The 17,860-nt window shown below is 45.7% G+C and overlaps 1 protein-coding gene across 2 annotated transcripts in view; it reads left to right on the top strand.

The window, feature by feature from the left end:
- SLC35F3 (solute carrier family 35 member F3) overlaps positions 1-17,860 on the top strand; it is a 185,487-nt gene that overhangs the window by 108,937 nt on the left and 58,690 nt on the right. Inside the window, exon 1 of one of the 2 annotated variants that reach the window (XM_075043270.1) lies at positions 5,210-5,357. The exons of the other annotated variant lie outside the window; for it this stretch is intronic. Within the exon in view, the coding sequence (XP_074899371.1) occupies positions 5,282-5,357 (76 nt within the window). The 5' untranslated portion in view covers positions 5,210-5,281. Of the gene's footprint in view, positions 1-5,209; positions 5,358-17,860 lie in introns of those variants that run through there. 2 annotated transcript variants of the gene reach the window in all.

Genomic DNA, 17,860 nt, shown 5'->3' with positions numbered 1-17,860 from the left:
TTGTAAACGTAAGGTTTCGTTTGCAAAACTTCACAGTCCCATACCTGCCTGTGGGCACTGAATTAACTTTTCTTTAAAATTCAAAGTAACATAAAAATTGACAAAATGTTTCCCTTCCGAAACATGGTTAAGATATGAATGTTTCCTGTCAAACTCCTAAAGCACAAGTCTGAAAATTAAAGTTACATAGTCCAGTGGTGAAACTCTGAGACTTAAACTAGCGTTTTTCCTTACATTTTGTAGAATTCGCCAGTATTATTTGAAATGCAGCTGTTCTTTATGCACAAAACCAGGAGAGCTTCTCAGAAAATACTGGAAACAGTTAAGGTTAAAAAAAACCATGAGGAAGATATTCTCACCAGGACTTTGCATCCGTGTCTGTTGGATATATGGTCATATATACCATCTGCAGCCTTTATGGACACCTCAGATTTGACTGTTATCTGTAGTGCTGTATATCTGATCAAATTTGAAGAGAAGACATTCAGGTATAACACTAATTCTATGAAGTCTCTGTTTAGCGCAGTCTGGCGAACACCTCTAGCCAAACAGGTTTTAATCCTTCCTCTTCCCTTCACTGCCTTGTTCTGTGAATTCAAGACATGGTACTGGAAGTAACGGAACTGTTTTGGAATAGGGAAGATTGGAAAGACGTCATCCTTACAGCTAGGCTAATATTGCAGAGAAAGACTATATGTAAATTTGACAAAAATGTGAGTTTGTTTTGAGGGGAGGTTGTGAATGTAGGAGGCGTGCAAACAGAATAGCAGTGGATGGTCACCAGACAGCGCATCTAAATGCAGGTTTCAGAACGATTGCAAGACAGCGAACATGACTTCCAAAATAGCTATTATTTGTGTTGGAAATGTGCTTTTGACATCTATGTTCTTTTAGTTGGGAAATGAAAACAGATTAGAAAGTTGTTAGACAGTAGCCAAACAAAACTCATACAAGTAGAACAAGCTCCTCAGAAACAGACTAATAATTATTTGTGGAGAATATTCACCAAATAACTTCAAATAAACTAGAGGAAAGGATGATCTGTTCCTGACAGATTGTGTAGGTTTCATGCATGTATTTGACTCCTGGCAGATGAATTCATTCTGGCATGAGATGGAGCCTATTAGGAAATTGGCTACACAAGTACAAGTCCACACTCCATTTCCTTTAGGGTTGCTAAGCAGAGCAATTATTGCCCTCAGTGGTAAGGCAAGCACTTAAATTAATAAATGTCCTATTAATGAGTACACTAAACATGAAAACGTCTGAACTGGAAAAATACCAACTGTGCATGTTACCAACGGGGCATGTTTCATGTTGGTCAAACAAACTAGCTAATAGGATAAAAGTCAAAGGTTGTATCACACATAACTATGAGAATTTAGTTTTGTCTTGAATCTACCTTTCTATCTCAATAAGAAGTCTTTCAGAAAAGTGGTGGTGATACAAGAGCTTCAAAGGAGTATGATGCTCGGTGTTAGCACACTTGTATATAGGTTTATGTGTAAAAAACCCAACACAACGACTATAATTTCTTAATCTAAAATAAACAAGGGTAACTGACTGTAACAAAACCAAAAAATCAAACTAAAATTCTACAAATTCTTCAAACTGGGCAAATTCTAACTATCTCATCCTGGATTTTTAATCCGACCTTGCCTTTTTCACATGAAGCATCCTTGCTCTTGTTTGGAAATGAAAGTCTGCTTTCTCCAGTTTTCAAGCTTTGAGAGTTTCTTCTCCACATTTGTAAGCTCTCTGCAGCCCAGGCAGCCACCAGCTTCTCCTCCATTACCTCTTGAATATGGGAGTGGTCTTGTAAAGAAAAAAAAAACATAAATTTGACTTGAAATTTTACCCTGAGTGCATCAGTTTTGCATTGCTTATACTGTAAGATGCTTACTGTAAATTAAACTAAATGTAATCCATTAAATTTAGCCTTACTAAATGTAAGGCTTAGGGAGGTGGGGAGGCTGCAGTGTGCTACAAGTTACGGAAAGTAAGAAGCCTGCTGCCAAAGGCAGCTCTCACTGTAGTGCCCCGGGAATACAGTCCTCAGGCACCCTAGTCTTCATTAAATAAACACAGCTTTTTGCTATTGTGATATGTGGCTGATGTTTTTATGCACAGTGTAAGACAGGGGCCTAGTGTGGATCTCTGGTATAAGTGTGCGCACCTGTAAGGGCAGCAAGAGAAATCGGAGACTGATGAGTTAAAATGCTCTGGGATCAGGGTCGAGGAGAGCCGTATGTATCGGACTGCATCAGCCTCAATTAGCTATACTTCACGCACACATTGGGCAAAAGATTTCCAAAAGCCTGCAAGTGGTTGGATATCCTATCCCCAATTTGAAACCTGTCGTAGTTGGATACTAATTGTCCTCAGTGCCTTTGAAAGCTTCTCTGGGGTGACTAAACTGAACGCTAAAGAGAGGAGTCTTGAGTGCTGTGGTCATGCAAGGCATCGGCAGAGGAGGAAGGAGGTCAGGAGGTTTGAAGGCGTAGATGCCTCCTGGCTCTCTCGGAGCACAGCTGGCAGAGGTGCGCCCGTCTCTGCTAAGCAGTGAATTCGGACACCACTCTCATCTAGGCAAGCAAAGGTCCGGCCAGCCACAGGAGGTAGTTACTGCCATACAAGTCTTTGACATTTGGAGTTGTAGGCTTAAAGAAAACATTGCAAGCCTGAAACTTGTCAACAACTCTACCAATCCTGTGATATTAAATATATGCGGAGCTAAAATAACATGCCATCAAAAAAAAAAAAAAATTGTCTTGTTTTCAGTGTGATTCTCTAGGTGAGCAGCACCATCCTCCAAGTAAAATAATGTGCTTACTGTGTTTTTCCTTTAAAAAATAAGAGCACATAAACCTTGCAGAAAGGAAAGAGTATAAGTGCCCAGCAACAAAGACTTTTTAATAAATAGTGTTTTAATCCTTATGAATGTCCCATTGATTACACGATATAGCCAGGAGAGAATTCCGATTGTCCTGCCTTGCACAGCCATTTACCACTAGGAAAAGTAGGTGATATTTGGCTGTAAAGTGCTGATTCAGTAGTTTCCTGCTTATATAGCAGAGGGCCAGATGATCCTGGAAGGTAAGCTCAGAGCAGACGCCAGCCAGGGTTATCTGGGTTCTGATGTTACTGGTCATCTGAATCTGAGGGAGTCACTTAAATTCTGTGGCTGTATTTTACCCACCAGTGAGCCTGAAGTTTCTTCACAGAGGCAGTGTAAAATGAGTTAACATTTTATAATGTGCTTTCAAATCCTCAGATAAAAGGCGCTGCAACATTGCAAAATATTTCATGGACAGAACCATCTGAGGTGAGGTCCGCCTCTTTTTATGTAACTTCTTTCAAAGATCAGAAACTAATTGGACTGGGAGATGAAATAGTGCAGTGATACGAGACGGACCCACAGTTCCCAACATGCCTATGATCTGTAACATCACAGGAATCTGGATGGATCAGATAATTCTACTAAGAAGGCCTGGAAATAACCGTGAAAGTCAGGTTTTTTTCATTTGACCAAGGCGAGCTTTTGTGGTCTTAGCACTGAGCACATGAATATGCTCTCCAGAAGGATCACTTTGAAAGAAGCCTGATGATTTCTTTTATAAAGCTCGTCCCAAAGGCTGACACACAAGAGGCATAGGAAATGCAGACCACCCCTGAGCTTCATCAGACTGCGGATCACCAGATGAGACCTTTGCAAACTAATAGTACGGATCTGACCCACCAAGAGAGCTTGCCTCTTAAATATAAAGAGCTGTCTGGCCGGCACAAGTAAGGTGGTGTTTTCCCACGGTTTGCTAAACAGTCTGTTGAGGCTGCTTTTCAACAGCTAGTATTTATATAATTAACAGATACTTTGGAATGTTTGTGGAGTATTGATGGCTGCCCAGTCTTGTTTGCAAAGTACACTCATTTTAATTTGACCAAATCTTAAGAAACATTGAGTATTTGCGTCTTTGTCTGCTGACGCAGCTCGTATTGGAACCTGGTAAACATACTCGGTATTTTCTTATCCACAGGAGAAATCAGTAGGAGTAAAGGGTGCTGAGCTCACCGTGCCCAGCATCTTGTGAAAGCTGATTCTTTGCTTACAGCGACACAATCTTTTTTACATGTTTCGTATTCATTTGTTAGAATCTGTTCTCTCCTGGATCCACTTGCATTAAGTCGTGTTAATTAATACCGGTTAGGCTTTTGCATATCAACAGAAGGGTAAATCTACCGCACGTTGTTGGTATGTCATGACTGGGGGTCTTAACATTATTTGGGGGGGGACGGGACACCACCATAAAAAGTTGCTACATACAAGCAGCATCCAGTTGTGAAATACCCTATTTTATCTAACTTGTCTGTAGGTATGGAGGGTATTTTGTTTCATACCTTGAAAAGAAGTTGGTAAGCTGTGTTAAGAAAGCTGTGGAGTATGCTACTGCAAGTATTGGAATATTATTGATAAATCAATAGTGTATCCTCATCTTGACGGCTGCGTCTAATTTTGGTCTCCCTCTTAGAAAGGACACAGCAGGAGCAGAAAGGCTGTGGAAGGGATGGTAGAAATTACTAAAGGCACGGATGAAAATTGACGCAGAACAGTGACTGGACCTGAAGGAGAATAAAGGAGGGATACAATGCGGGTGCAGGAAAAAAACCGGTTTGGAGAGCGTAAATTACCCTCTCCCGTAAGACAGCCAGAGGGGAACTAAGCCGAGCCCGCAAAGCCGGGAGCCCTTTCCCTGCGGGGCGGTAGCCCAGCGCCAGCAGAAATCGCCGGGGCCGGGAGCCCGGCTGGCTCCGGGAAGCCCTGGCCCACCAGCGGGGGGAACGGTGTCCGCAGCCGCATTACGGGCCGGCTTCCCTGCGCGCTTTACCGGAGCGCTGCCCGGGGAAAGGCGCCCGGAGCGGGCTCCGAGGCCGGACCGCCCCGGGGCTGGGGGGGAGGGAAGCTCGGTAGCGCCCATCGCCGCGGCGTCCGGGCGCTAACCCGCCCTTCTCCGCCTCCTCCGACCCGGGGGGCGGCCCCGGGAGCCCTGGGGGCGGGCGGGGGGGGGGGGGGGGGGAGCCGTGCCGGTGACGTCGGGTTTGCAGCAGCCCCGAGCGGGCGGGCGAGCCCCAGCCCCCGCCGCCGCCCGGTGCTGCGGCAGAGGGCGGCGGGCCGGGAGCCGTAGCGGCGGGGCGCGGGGGGGGGGGGGGGGGGAAGCTCCGGCGACGCCAGGATGTAGGCACGGGGTCGGCGGGGGGGAAGCTGCCGCCGGGCGACGGGTTCGCCATGAAGAAGCATTCGGCCAGGGTGGCCCCCCTCAGCGCTTGCAACAGCCCCGTCCTCACCCTCACCAAAGTGGAAGGTAAAACGACGACGCTGCGAACGGGAGTTACGGGGATGGGGGGGGGGGGGCATCCCGGGGACCGCTACGGGGGATGCTCCGGGGCGATGCCCGGCGGCGGGGGAGCTGCGCGACCCGTGGGCGGGCGGCGGGGACCCGCCGCCCGCCCACGGGTCGCGCAGCTCCCCCGCCGCCGGGCATCGCCGGCGCCCTCCCCTGCCCCGGTTCTTCTCCTCTCCCCACGTTCCAAGAGGCAAAGCTCCTCTCCTAGAGCTCCCCTCGGAGCCCCGGAGCGGCCCCCAAAGCCCCTAAGGGCTAAATAACTGCCGGGTGGGACCCCCGGGAGAAGGGAGGGTGCTGGACAGATTTGACCCCCGACGGGAAGAACACAGCCCTGTGTCCCAACCATCCGTCCTCACCTCCAGATGTTAATCCAGCTGGACGGTAGCGGTGGCCGGGAGGGATGTTAGGAGCCCGACAGCGGCGGGGGGGTTGGCAGACTTTCAGGGATCTTTGGAGACTTTCAGGGATCACGGCTAGGGACCTTGGAAAGGGCAGCGGTGGGCTCAGGAGGGTTTTCCTGAGAGCTCTGAAGCTCTGGGCGTAGCTAGTGCGGAGGTCTGGGGCGAGGAGCTGCGATTTTGGGTGGAAACCTGTAGGCCATGTCCTAGAGAGGCAGAGGGTGGTGATGCGGAGGCAGGAGGAGGGTGCGGGTGAGGAAGAGGAGCCCCATCTGAAGGGTGGATACGGAGCTCGGTTCCTGAAGGCAGGGCAAAGAGGAAGCCACTGGTTTGGGGGATCCACTGGAGGATGTGGTAGTTGGTTGAGAGAATGGGGTTGCTGAGGGGAAAAAGGTTGGCTGGGAGCAATGGAGGGTGGAAAGGCAGAAAGGGTTGAGCAAGATGAGGCAAAGAGGAAGAAAACTGGAAAAGGGAATGATTGAACAGTAAGAGGTAAGATACGAATGTGAGACTCCATAGAAAGGTCATGAAGAAGAAAAAAAGTAATACTGGAAAACTGAGGAACAAAGAAAGGAAAAGAAAAAATGGTAGCACTAGCTCTGTGGAGGAGAAAGTGAGAAAATGCAGACATGGCCAAGAGGGGGAATGGAACTAAAATCAGCAAGTAAAAGTGGAAAATCAGCAGTACCTGAATGTTGTTATTTCAGTTTATGGAGAATACAGCTGTTGCATTCACCCAACATAAAAACCACCTGCTGTAGAGACAGGAGAAAGGATCTCAGTTTTCTGACCAAAAGAAGAGCAGGCCTGATCTTCATTACACTGTAATTAGAATTTTAAAAAGCCCTTAGAGTTAGCCCCATGTACAGTGGAATGTTTCTCTCAAAGTTCGCATTGAAGGCTCCTCTGGGCAGGGAGCACGTCTCCCTTTCTTTTGGTGCACTGCACATGCTTTATGAGTCATAAATAATAATAACCCACCAGGTTCCAGCTTTGAAATGTGGGTCATCTCATTCCTCTTCTACCAGTTCAGATACAGTTTATTACCTACCTTATATAGAAACAGAAGCAGCGCAATCTTTCCCTGTGCTGTAAAATTGAATCCTTTCAAGCATTTCCATGTCTGCTCTGCATACCAGCTCTCAAGATACCCTATTGCCACCCGTCAGGGACGTTGTTGACCTAGTTGGACTTTTCCTTCTTTACTTCAGATTCTTTTTTCCTTTATCATCAGTGGCAAAATCTAAATTGCCCTGATGGTGTATGATAGGGCCCAGAGGTTGTACAGAGGCAGGTGAGAGTTTCCTTTGCTGATTGCTTCCTTTTAATGAAACAGACTGGCTTTGTTTGAGAGCTGCTTTTTCCAAATCAACCGACAACGCTTCCTTTCAGACTAATATTAACTAATTTTGCCAGCTGGTGTTTAGAGCTATATGAAGAAGCCAAGATGTAGTTATAGGCAAAAATAAAGTGAGGCAGTGGGCTTACTTCCCTTGGTCCAGCTGCCGTACTTCTGGCAAAGATTTGCCACCTTAAAGTTCTCTGGTAGCCCAGGTCCCCTGTAAAGGTGTAGCCAACGCTGCAAGAGCAAGACAGCAAAAACTTTCCTCTGCTTTGTAGTTATGATTATTTTCTCCCCTATCAACCACCATCAAAGCATTTCAAGGATCTTTGGCAGAATCACTAGGAATATGTTTCACTCTAGGATAGTTAGCCAAGAGGAGCCTTTCATTGATATGCATTGCTGTAAAGCCTTCCAGCATTCCCTCTATTTTCCTGTCGGTGCGGTAGCTTCTTTGCTTTAAAAGGGAGATAAGGACTTTGTGCGCCTTCAGGAGCGTGACTGCCATTTCGAATTATTTCAGAGATTGAATCATCAGTATGCTCTGAGCCTGCTATACCAGCACTTTTCAAGACAACTGTATCTACATGCATCACTCAGGGTGGCAGTAACCGTACCATGTGTTTTCTGTGCCTGGTACCATTGCACACATATTTTGAGAGATGTAGGCTCGGTGCCTGATTTGTGCTTGTTCATCTTTCTGTTGTTTTTCTCACCAGTTTCCATCCATACCACAATGGCCATTCCTCTCACACCAGCCAGTTTACTAGTTTCACCCTATTTGTACATGAAAGCACAGTGTACTTTGAGGACGTGACTTCCCTTCCTTGGGGAGGTAAATATTTTCATCCCTGCTCTGCATCTTGGGATCTTCCAGAAATAGGTAACATCAGCTTTCATGAGGAGCTGCAGGACAATCACCTTGCCAGAGAAAACCCATCCTCCACTTAATTAGCCCCTACTTAGAGCTACTTATTCCCAGGCTTCCAGCACCGAGGAAATGGTATTGCAGCCTCCCCATATAGCACATTTCCTCTGCACTGTTCTGTTGGGAAGAGTGACTGGTAATATTCAAAGTTGCTTATAAGGCAAATGATAACCTCTCTGCTTTCAATTATTACACATAAATGTCTAAACTGAGTTGCTGTGGAACCAGATTCTGCCACATGCTCAGCATGTAGGAGTAGCCTTGTCTGCATTACTGGAGTTGCAGGGAATTTGTACAAGTACAAATGAGAAATGAATTTGGCCTTTAATATATTTGCATGCCTGCAGGGAATTCATCACAAGCATATCAACACTGTAATCACTTTAATAATAAATCTTTTTCACTTCTTTAGCAAGCACAAACTGAAGATCCCAAGCACAGCAAAAACTTGCATGAGTGGCAGTCTGCTTCCTTAAGAGATGCCATTCTTATTATCCTCATTTTGCAGATGGAGCAGCCAAGAAACTGCAGAATGAAGCAACTTGTCTCAAAACAAGCAGCACATCTTTTCACAGATCAGGCAAGAAAAGACCTACAGTAGATAGGAATGGATCCCCCAAACTTCCCACACATGTTTTCTGGCCATGGGAGGGGAGGGTACTGCCACGAATGGATTCAGTAGGGGTGGGAGAAGACTTCTTTTACCGAAATCAGTGACTTCAGGTTCCTACTAAAACTTCCTTTTGGGGAAATAAGCTCAAATGCTGCATAAATGTATCTTGGATAAATACTGTCTAACTAGTAGCAGTGTTCTGCTGGTGGCATCTTAAAGGTTTTGGTAATCAGGCAATGCTTGTTTGTACTTTGAGCACTAGGGCAGACTCTGTGAAAATCTCACCCAGGAGTTAGCATCTGTAGAAGCAAGAATTGTGCCCACTGGTCTTTTTTAGATGAGAGCTGTACATTACAGAAATAAGCAGTGCTCATGCATTCTGGAAAACAGAAGCAGCTGGAGAGCAGGAGAGACCGGCAGTTTGGCGGCTCAGCCAGGGCTGTTGGGTTTGTGTGTGCTTCCCCACTGAAGAGGCCTTCGGGAGGAATGCGTGCTGGCTTCTGCGTGGAGTAATTAACTTGCAAAGTGTTCGCTTTTGGTCAGGCTGTCTTTCTGCACAGAAGACAGTCTTCAATATGAACATTCACGATCGGGGCAGAGACCATCAAACCCACTTTGTGCTTGCTCCATAGTTGTGGCAGCAGCTTTTGCTTGCTCCTGACCGGAGCTGGGATGGAGCGAATGATCACTGGGAGGGGTGAAGGTAACGGTAACAAGTTTGCGTGCAGCTACAGGAATGAATGGGGGTGTAAATTCGCTGTGTGTCTGCTTCTCCATGGTACCTGCCAGCATGCGCTCTGTTATTACAGGGTAAAGTCAATATGTGACTTACTCCCCTGATGGAAAAGCAGTCCCCTCTTCCATGTTTACTATGGATACTGAGTGTTAAGTGCACATAGGCAGTAATTGCACTCTGGCTTTGCCCCAGGGCAACTTTTGCCCAATTTTCCTATTCCTTGCAGTATTTTCAGCTAACACAACAGCGTATTTGAGCAGATATCCAAGAGCTTGTTCCAAAGGCGTGAGGAGTTTCTTGTTGCATAACACCTGGCTCCCTTCCCAAACGGCATCATGCTTTCTTAGGCTTTAAACAGCCTCAAAACGAGCCACTCTTAGCTGTGCTAGGCTTACTCACTGGGAATTCCCACCAGCTCATCTTTGATCCTGTCCCACTGGTTATTTTGTATACCATCATAAGCTATAGGTTTAGAGGTGACTCATTACTTCTGCACTGTATGTCCCCTCCCCAAATGATAGAAAAATGAAATGAGACCATTTTGATGTTACTAAACTAATGCCGGAGCAGGAGCTTTAATGCATCATGAAGCAGAAAGAGAAGTTATTAAAGATTTATCCAAGCTGACTTACTTTAGTGGCTGAAATGAGCTGATATGTACACACTATGGACAAACAATAGTTTCATTTACAGTGACAGAACTTAAGAATAACAGCAACCATTGGATCATCTTCTCAGACCTTCTGTAGATCACAGGCCATTACATTTCACCCACTTACCCCTAAATGAAGCAAGGTGCGTTTTCTAATCATCTTGAATCAATTTAGGCATTTGCTCTCAAAAAATAAGCAGATTACTAATCCATCTATTTAATTATACATTTCTCCCATGAGAAGTTAGAACAAGAACTAGTAAAAAATAAATATTATGTCAACAGAATACGTCATTCATTGTCTCCTATTTTCATTTTATAATTCTTGTAAAAGAAATTTTGCCCCTCTTTCCTAATGGCTGACAGTTGTAAACAGTAGGATTTGTAGCATAGAAGTAGTTGAGTATAAGAGCCAGAGTTCAGAAAAGACTAGTGGTTCAACATAAAAGGCTGTGATAGCTCAACATGTATTCCCCAGCAATTTCCCAGTTATAAGCCTCATATATAGCATTATTTATGTTGTAGCTTTGCTAGCACATTATACTGGGCACAGCACATTCACTTATATACAAAGCAGCTCCCTCCACTTGGCTGGAGTACTATCACCAACCTTTAGTCCACAGCCCAGTTAATCTTTGTTAATTATAAACCATGGGATGCCACTGCAGACCTGGATAGCATCCTGCGGAAGCAGGAATTTAGCCAATAAAAAAGTAGATTTACTTTGTCGTCTTCACTGAGTTTTGCTGACAGCCACTGCAGCATAAGATCAAAGGCAACAGGAAACAAGGTGGTTTTAGCAATGCAGAGACGGCTTGCTTTTAGGCAGAGCTGCCCACCAAACGTGTAAGCACCGTGAATTGGAGAAGCCAGGTACCACCTCCGATGTTAACTGCCCAGTTCCAGGAACTTGGATCCACTCTACCTAGGCATAATGCAGGGGTACCTAGCCTGGAAATTTTGTGAGTCCTACTCAAGGCATTAATTTGGTTATACAAAAGTTATATGTTGACTGTTCTTGAAGCAATAGGTATACATTTTGCTCAGTATCGCTATTTCTGGCCAAAAACCTCCTCAACCCCCCCCCCCCCAAAAAAAAAAAACAAACGAAAAACCATAAGCCCCCTAAGCCTTGTAATTCAGCCATGGAAAATACAGAAATGAGGAAGCATGATCTAGAAATGCCTTTTCCACACTCACCTCGAGTTCCCTAGTGCAAGTCTCAGCAAGGATAGTATTGTATTTATGGCTGAAAGAGGCATGAGTCTGTCTTCTGTAGCTGACTGAAACAAGTGAGGAATAGTGGGTTGCAAAAGCCTTTCTCACTGAAAAGAGGAAGAAGCAAGTATCAGAGAGAAAATAGAAACTACAATTTTTGCATGTAACATATTTTTGCTCGGAGTTATACTGAGGGCCTTGGTGCCAATAAGCTTTGATAACAAAGCTAGACCTAGCTTTGTTATCAAAGGACACCCAGCTTTTGCTGAGCTTGCTGGTGAGAGGTGAGGAGGCATCCTCTTCTTTCTTCTCGTAGGTCCTTGAGCAGCAAATCACGTGGGGACTTCTCTGAATATATATGCGTCACTCCAACACCGTGAGCATGCTCAAGTCCGTGTCAAGTCCACGCTAATATCTGGTTATTGGTTGACAGAGAACAGATGCTTCAACTATCTTGTTCTGAACTTAGGACCTAAAAAACCCCATTGTGCTTGAGGTTCAATAGCATGTTAACCCTTTAGCTTCTAAGAGAACAATCAATTGGAGTTACAATTCAGTATGCAACAACCCAATGGGCTATTGCAAAATCTTCTGTCTAAAACTGTGTTTACTTGAAGGCCAAGCAGCTCTGAATTTTTGAAAGCTCCATAAGGGAGAAAGAACATCGTCTTATTTTTGATAAAAAGCAGCCAGCATAGCCTCCACAGTTAGCATGAATTTACTTACCTCTTAATATAAATACTTGTATATATGTACTGATATAAATGTGCTATTTATATTAGCACAAATAGCTGAATTCTGTTGGAGATAAAACTATTACTCAGGAAAGGCGTGTGGCACTCAAACGCCTGGCTAATTAATACAGCAGTTTCTTGCAGAGAATCCAGTCTTTTTTTTTTCCACCAGCACGGACAATCATCTCTCAAACCTTTGTTCGAGGTGAAATTTGCACAGACTCTGATCAAAATTTGCCCAGAATACAGTTTTGGTCATAGCTTATTTTTGTTCTACTGGAAGTTCTGCTTCCACAGCGGTGCTGGTCTCCTCAAAGTAAATGGCAAAACTCCCAGTGACCTCACCAGGTAACTCACTGTAAGCTGCAGTCCAATTTTTATTCAAGAAGGGAATGCAGAATAATGAAAAGAAAAAAATTCTCTTTTTCCATACTATCAAGAATATGTATCTCATAATCAGGATTATTCTTTACATGCTTTTATGGCTGTTACTTTCCAGCACCACAATGCTGATACTGTAATAAGCAAGCAGTATCTTCCATTTTCACTCTGGACTTTAGTCATGAATTCTGATTAATAATGAAAAGGGCAGTATTTCAGGGAACTCCTCACCCCACAAAATTCAAAGTGGAATGTCACATTTTAATGAGGGCCATTCAAATGCAGCACTTTTAGTATTATTTCTAAGAAGTTGCCTCTGAAGATAAACTAAATGGATTAAAGTCCAAATTGCTGCAGTATGGAGTTGATAATTTTTCAGCTCTCTCTGTATCACTAACAGGAATTAGAATATATATTTTGCAGGAAGCCTTGCTGGAGTATTTGACAGAGAAATAAAGGCATATGTATGCTAAGGAGGAGAATTTAGCACATCTTCAGCAAATAGGTGCAGATTATTTAATTCCAGCTCTTAGTAAGATAAGGTATAATATTTAGCACAGGATAAAACAGGAATTAATATATGATAACCGTTAGTGATAGAAAACACTCTGTCTGTGAGTAACACTTTAGGATTTGGGAGTAGCTGTTACAAGAAACTTATGCCTATTTGGTACAAGTTAAGATATATGGATGATCTGGTGGTATCAGTGATATGGGACAGATTTCCACAGACAAGAGGACAGGAGAATCATCTTGATTGCCAGTGAGCCAAGAGACCTATTTCCTACCCTGCTGAAATTAAGGTGAGATGATCAGATAAGTTTGAATATCCTGCATAGATTATCGTAAGACTTTACTTTGTATAATTAGTTAATTTATATTATGAAATCCAATAGCAAAAGAGGGCCTGAACTCAGAATGCATTTGTCTTGCTTTGAATCTGTGTTCATGCAGTTTTCCCCATTTCCAGATACATACATCCCTTATTCTGTAGCCTCAAGCAAATTCAGACCTTCTGACCTAATAGATTAATACCCTGGTTTTGTTCTTTAAAATAACCTCTGTGCATTTTAAAACTATCTGCTGTATTGATTTATTCTTAATTTAGTCATGCCATTCCATGATGAAATTAAGTAAAATTATTTTTATCTGTTACTGTAAAAGCAAAGTATTTAAAGAAAGTGCTTTTAACTTTAAACTTTTACAGTTTCCCAAATAGTGTCTAAAAATCCATATGTGCAATGCCATTTTGCCCAAATATTCTCATTTAAAAACTGATTTCATAAAGGTTTATGGGGTTTTGTCATTTTTCCATTATGATACATTAATTGGTATTCATCAAAAAATGCAATACTGGTCTGTTAGACCTTCAGCACTGACCATGGTTGGAAAGTTGGGGAAATGTGTGCAAACCCAAAGTCATTGCAACACTAAGTGTTGTAGTCCCACCCACCAGCTGCCCATGGGGACTCACAGCTTCCCCATAGGAACCCAAGAGCAATTTCCTCAAAAATCACACACACAGTCGCCATATGGGGCTCGACCAAAGGTCCGTCTGGTCCTCTCTCCAGGACAGTGGAATTGATCTGGAAGGTGCATTTTCCAGCCTGAGATACATCTCTCGCAGTGTGGGTGTGCTGACAGCTGCAGTTTCCCCCGCTGTAGGAAACAACTTTTTTCTCTGTTTTCTGCTTTGTTCCTAGTAAATTTTGGCAGTTGTTTTGCTTTTTTGGCTGCTCCTGAACACCGAGTTGCCCTTTTTGTGGAGCATCCTGTGAAGGGCTCAGGATCCCTGGTGGCAATGGCCAGAACCCATAGCTGAGCGTGCAGCATGTGGGCTGTTTACTCCCACCTGCACCTCTTTTATCAGCACGCTTCTCCATCTGCCGATTTATGACCCAGTCACATAGCCCGTCATCCCTCACAGCTGGCCCTTACCCTTGCTGACCTGCCTAACTTCATGTCGTTAGGGAACTTTGTCACCTCACGGCTTGCCCTCTTGGTCAGGTTACCTACGGTTACGGTGAAGAGGGCAGGTCCCACAGCAGACCTCTGCAGAGCTTCAGCTACTTCCCCACTGCTGTATTTACTCCTCACTGGTTTTCTGTCTGAGCCTTTTATCCATTCCAGCACCTTCCCTGGCTGCTTGTTTTCTGTAAGGCCCTTTGGAGTGGGATTTTGTCCACAGCCTCTTAAAAACCTAAAAGAGGAAACTGCATCTCCTCTATCAGTGTGCCTGTTGACCCCCATCAGAGGACACCGGTGGGGCTGCAGGAGGAATCATCTAGCTTGCTCGGTAGGTAACGCTGAGCAGAGACCTGTGCTTTACACCATGCTAAGGTGCCTGTTCCTCACTATTGCTCACTCTCTCTAGCACTTACCAGCCAGTTTCAGCGTTGAGTTGGCAGCCAACCCTTTCCTTCAAAAAGTGGAGGTGGAGTGTGTGCTCCTCTTCAGGAGCTCAGTGTGTAGAGCGACCTTCCACCCCCTGTGCCTGAAGGAGCAGGGATCCTGTCTGCCCAAGAGGGTGCCCTAATCCACAGGCCCTCCAAGGCCAGGGGAACCCAGATATCAGCAAACCTGGTCTGCTCAGAATGGAAAACATCCTTATTTATTGGGAAAGCATGAAGTGAGGAGGTTGCCCAGAGGAGAAAAAGTGAAGCTCTAGGCCTTGTTCCAGTTACTACTTCAAATACTGAATGGAAATATTTCTTGGAGATGACTCTTAAAATGAGAGATAGAAACTCTCAAATCATAGAACCACAGGATGGTTTGGGTTGGAAGGGACCTTAAAGACCATCTAGTTCCAACCCCCCTGCCATGGGCAGGGACACTTTCCACTAGACCAGGTTGCTCAAAGCCCCATCCAACCTGGCCTTGAACACTGCCAGGGATGGGGCAGCCACAGCCTCTCTGGGCAACCTGTCCCAGTGCCTCACCACCCTCACAGGGAAGAATTTCTTCCTTACATCTAATCTGAATCTACCCTCTTTCAGTTTAAAGCCATTACCCCTTGTCCTATCACTACACGCCCTTGTAAAAAGTCCCTCTCCACGTTTCTTAGTGACCCCCTTTAGGTATTGGAAGGCAGTTATATGGTCTCCCTGGAGCTTTCTCTTCTCCAGGCTGAACAACCTCAACTCTCTCAGCCTGTCCCCATAGGGGAGGTGCTCCATCCCTCTGATCATCTTCGTGGCCCTCCTCTGGACTCGCTCCAACAGTTCCATGTCTTTCTTATGCTGAGGACCCCAGAGCTGAATGCAGTACTGCAGGTGGGGTCTCACCAGAGCAGAGCAGAGGGACAGAATCCCCTCCCTCCACCTGCTGGTCACAATTCTTTTGATGCAGCCCAGGATGCGATTGGCTTTCTGGGCTGCGAGCTCACATTGCTGGCTCATACTCAGTTTTTCATCCACTGATACCCCCAAGTCCTTCTCTGCAGGGCTGCTCTCAATCCACTCATCGCCCAGCCTGTATTTGTGCTTGGGATTGCCCCGACCCATGTGCAGGACCTTGCATGTGGCCTTGTTGCACTTCATGATGTTGGCATGGGCCCACCGTGCCTCAAGGCTGTCAAGGTCCCTCTGGATGACATCCCTTCCCTCCAGCGTGTCAACTGCACCACACAGCTTGGTGTCCTCGGCACACTTGCTGAGGGTGTGCTCAATCCTACTGGCCATGTTGTCGACAAAGATGTTAAACATCGCCAGTCCCAATACCAACCCCATAGGAATGCCACTCATCCCTGCTCTCCACTTGGATATTGAGCCGTTGACTGCAACTCTTTGAGTGCGACCATCCAGCCAATTCCTTATCCGCCAAGTTGTCTGTCTGTTAAATCCATGTGTCTCCAATTTAGAGACGAGGATGTTGTGTGGGACAGTGTCAAATGCTTTGCACAAATCCAGGTAGGTTACATCAGTTGCTCTTCCCTTATCCACCAATGGTGTAACCCCATTGTAGAAGGCCACCAAATTTGTCAGATACTATTTGCCCTTAGTGAAGCCATGTTGGCTGTCACCAATCACCTCCTTATTTTCCATGTGCCTCAGCAGTTTCCAGGAGGATCTGCTCCACGATCTTGCTGGGCACGGAGTTGAGACTGACTGGCCTGTAGTTCCTCAGGTCTTCCTTTTTTCCCTTTTTAAAAATGGGGGTTATGTTTCCTCTTTTCCAGTCAGTGGGAACTTCCCTGGACTGCCACGACTTCTCAAATATGATGGATAGTGGCTTATCCACTTCATCTGCCAGTTCCCTCAGGACCCATGGATGCATCTCATCAGGTCCCATGGACTTGTGCACCTTCAGCTTCCTTAGATGGTCTCGAGCCTGATCTTCTGCTACAGTGGGTGGTTCTTAATTCTCCCAGTCCCTGCCTTTGCCTTCTGCAACTTTGGGTGGTGTGGCTAGAGCACTTGCCAGTGAAGACTGAGGCAAAAAAGTCATTGAGTACCACAGCCTTCTCCATATCATGGGTAGCCAGGTCTCCCGTTGCCTTCCAGAGAGGGCCCACATGTTCCCTAGTCTTCCTTTTATCACCAACGTACTTATAGAAGCTTTTCTTCTTGCCCTTGATGTCCCTGGCCAGATTTAATTGTATCAGGGCTTTAGCTTTCCTAACCTGACCTCTGGCATCTCAGACAGTTACTCTGTATTCCTCCCAGGTTACCTGTCCTTGCTGCCACCCTCTGTAGGCTTCCTTTTTGTGTTTGAGTTTGTCCGTGAGCTCCTCGTTCATCCATGTGGGCCTCCTGGTGTTTTTGCCTGACTTCCTCTCTGTTGAGGTTCATCTCTCCTGAGCTTGGAGGAGGTGATCCTTGAATACTAACCAGCTTTCTTGGGCCCCTCTTCCCTCCAGGGCTGTATCCCTTGGTACTCTACCAAGCAGATCCCTGAAGAGGCCAGTCTGCTCTTCTGAAGTCCAGGGTAGTGAGCTTGCTGTGCACCCTCCTCACTGCCCTAAGGATCTTGAAGTCTACCATCTGATGGTCACGGCAGCCAAGGCTGCCCTTGAGCTTCACATTCCCCACCAGCCCTTCCTTGTTGGTGAGAACAAGGTCCAGCATAGCACCTCTCCTCGTTGGCTCCTTTGTCACTTGGAGAAGGAAGTTGTCATCAGTGCATTCCAGGAACCTCCCGGATTGCTTATGCCCTGCTGTGTTGTCCCTCCAACAGGTATCGGGGTGGTTGAAGTCCTCCATGAGGACCAGGGCTTTTGAACGTGAGGCTGCTCCTAGCTGTCTATAGAGGGCCTCATCTGCTTGGTTGTCCTGGTTGGGTGGCCTGTAGCAGACCCCCGCTATAATGTCACCTGTCCCTGCCCTCCCTTTAATACTGACCCATAAGCTCTCAGTTGGCTCCTCATCCATCCCCAGCTGGAAGCTCCATGCACTCCAGCTGGTTATTGCCTAGAGGGTGACACCCCCTCCTTGTCCCCTGTGCCTGTCCTTCCTAAAGAG

Source organism: Buteo buteo, chromosome 12 (genome assembly GCF_964188355.1).
Source record: "Buteo buteo chromosome 12, bButBut1.hap1.1, whole genome shotgun sequence".
Lineage (NCBI taxonomy): Eukaryota > Metazoa > Chordata > Aves > Accipitriformes > Accipitridae > Buteo > Buteo buteo.
Note: the sequence above shows the minus strand (reverse complement) of the source record. Positions and strands in the feature narration are given on the sequence as shown.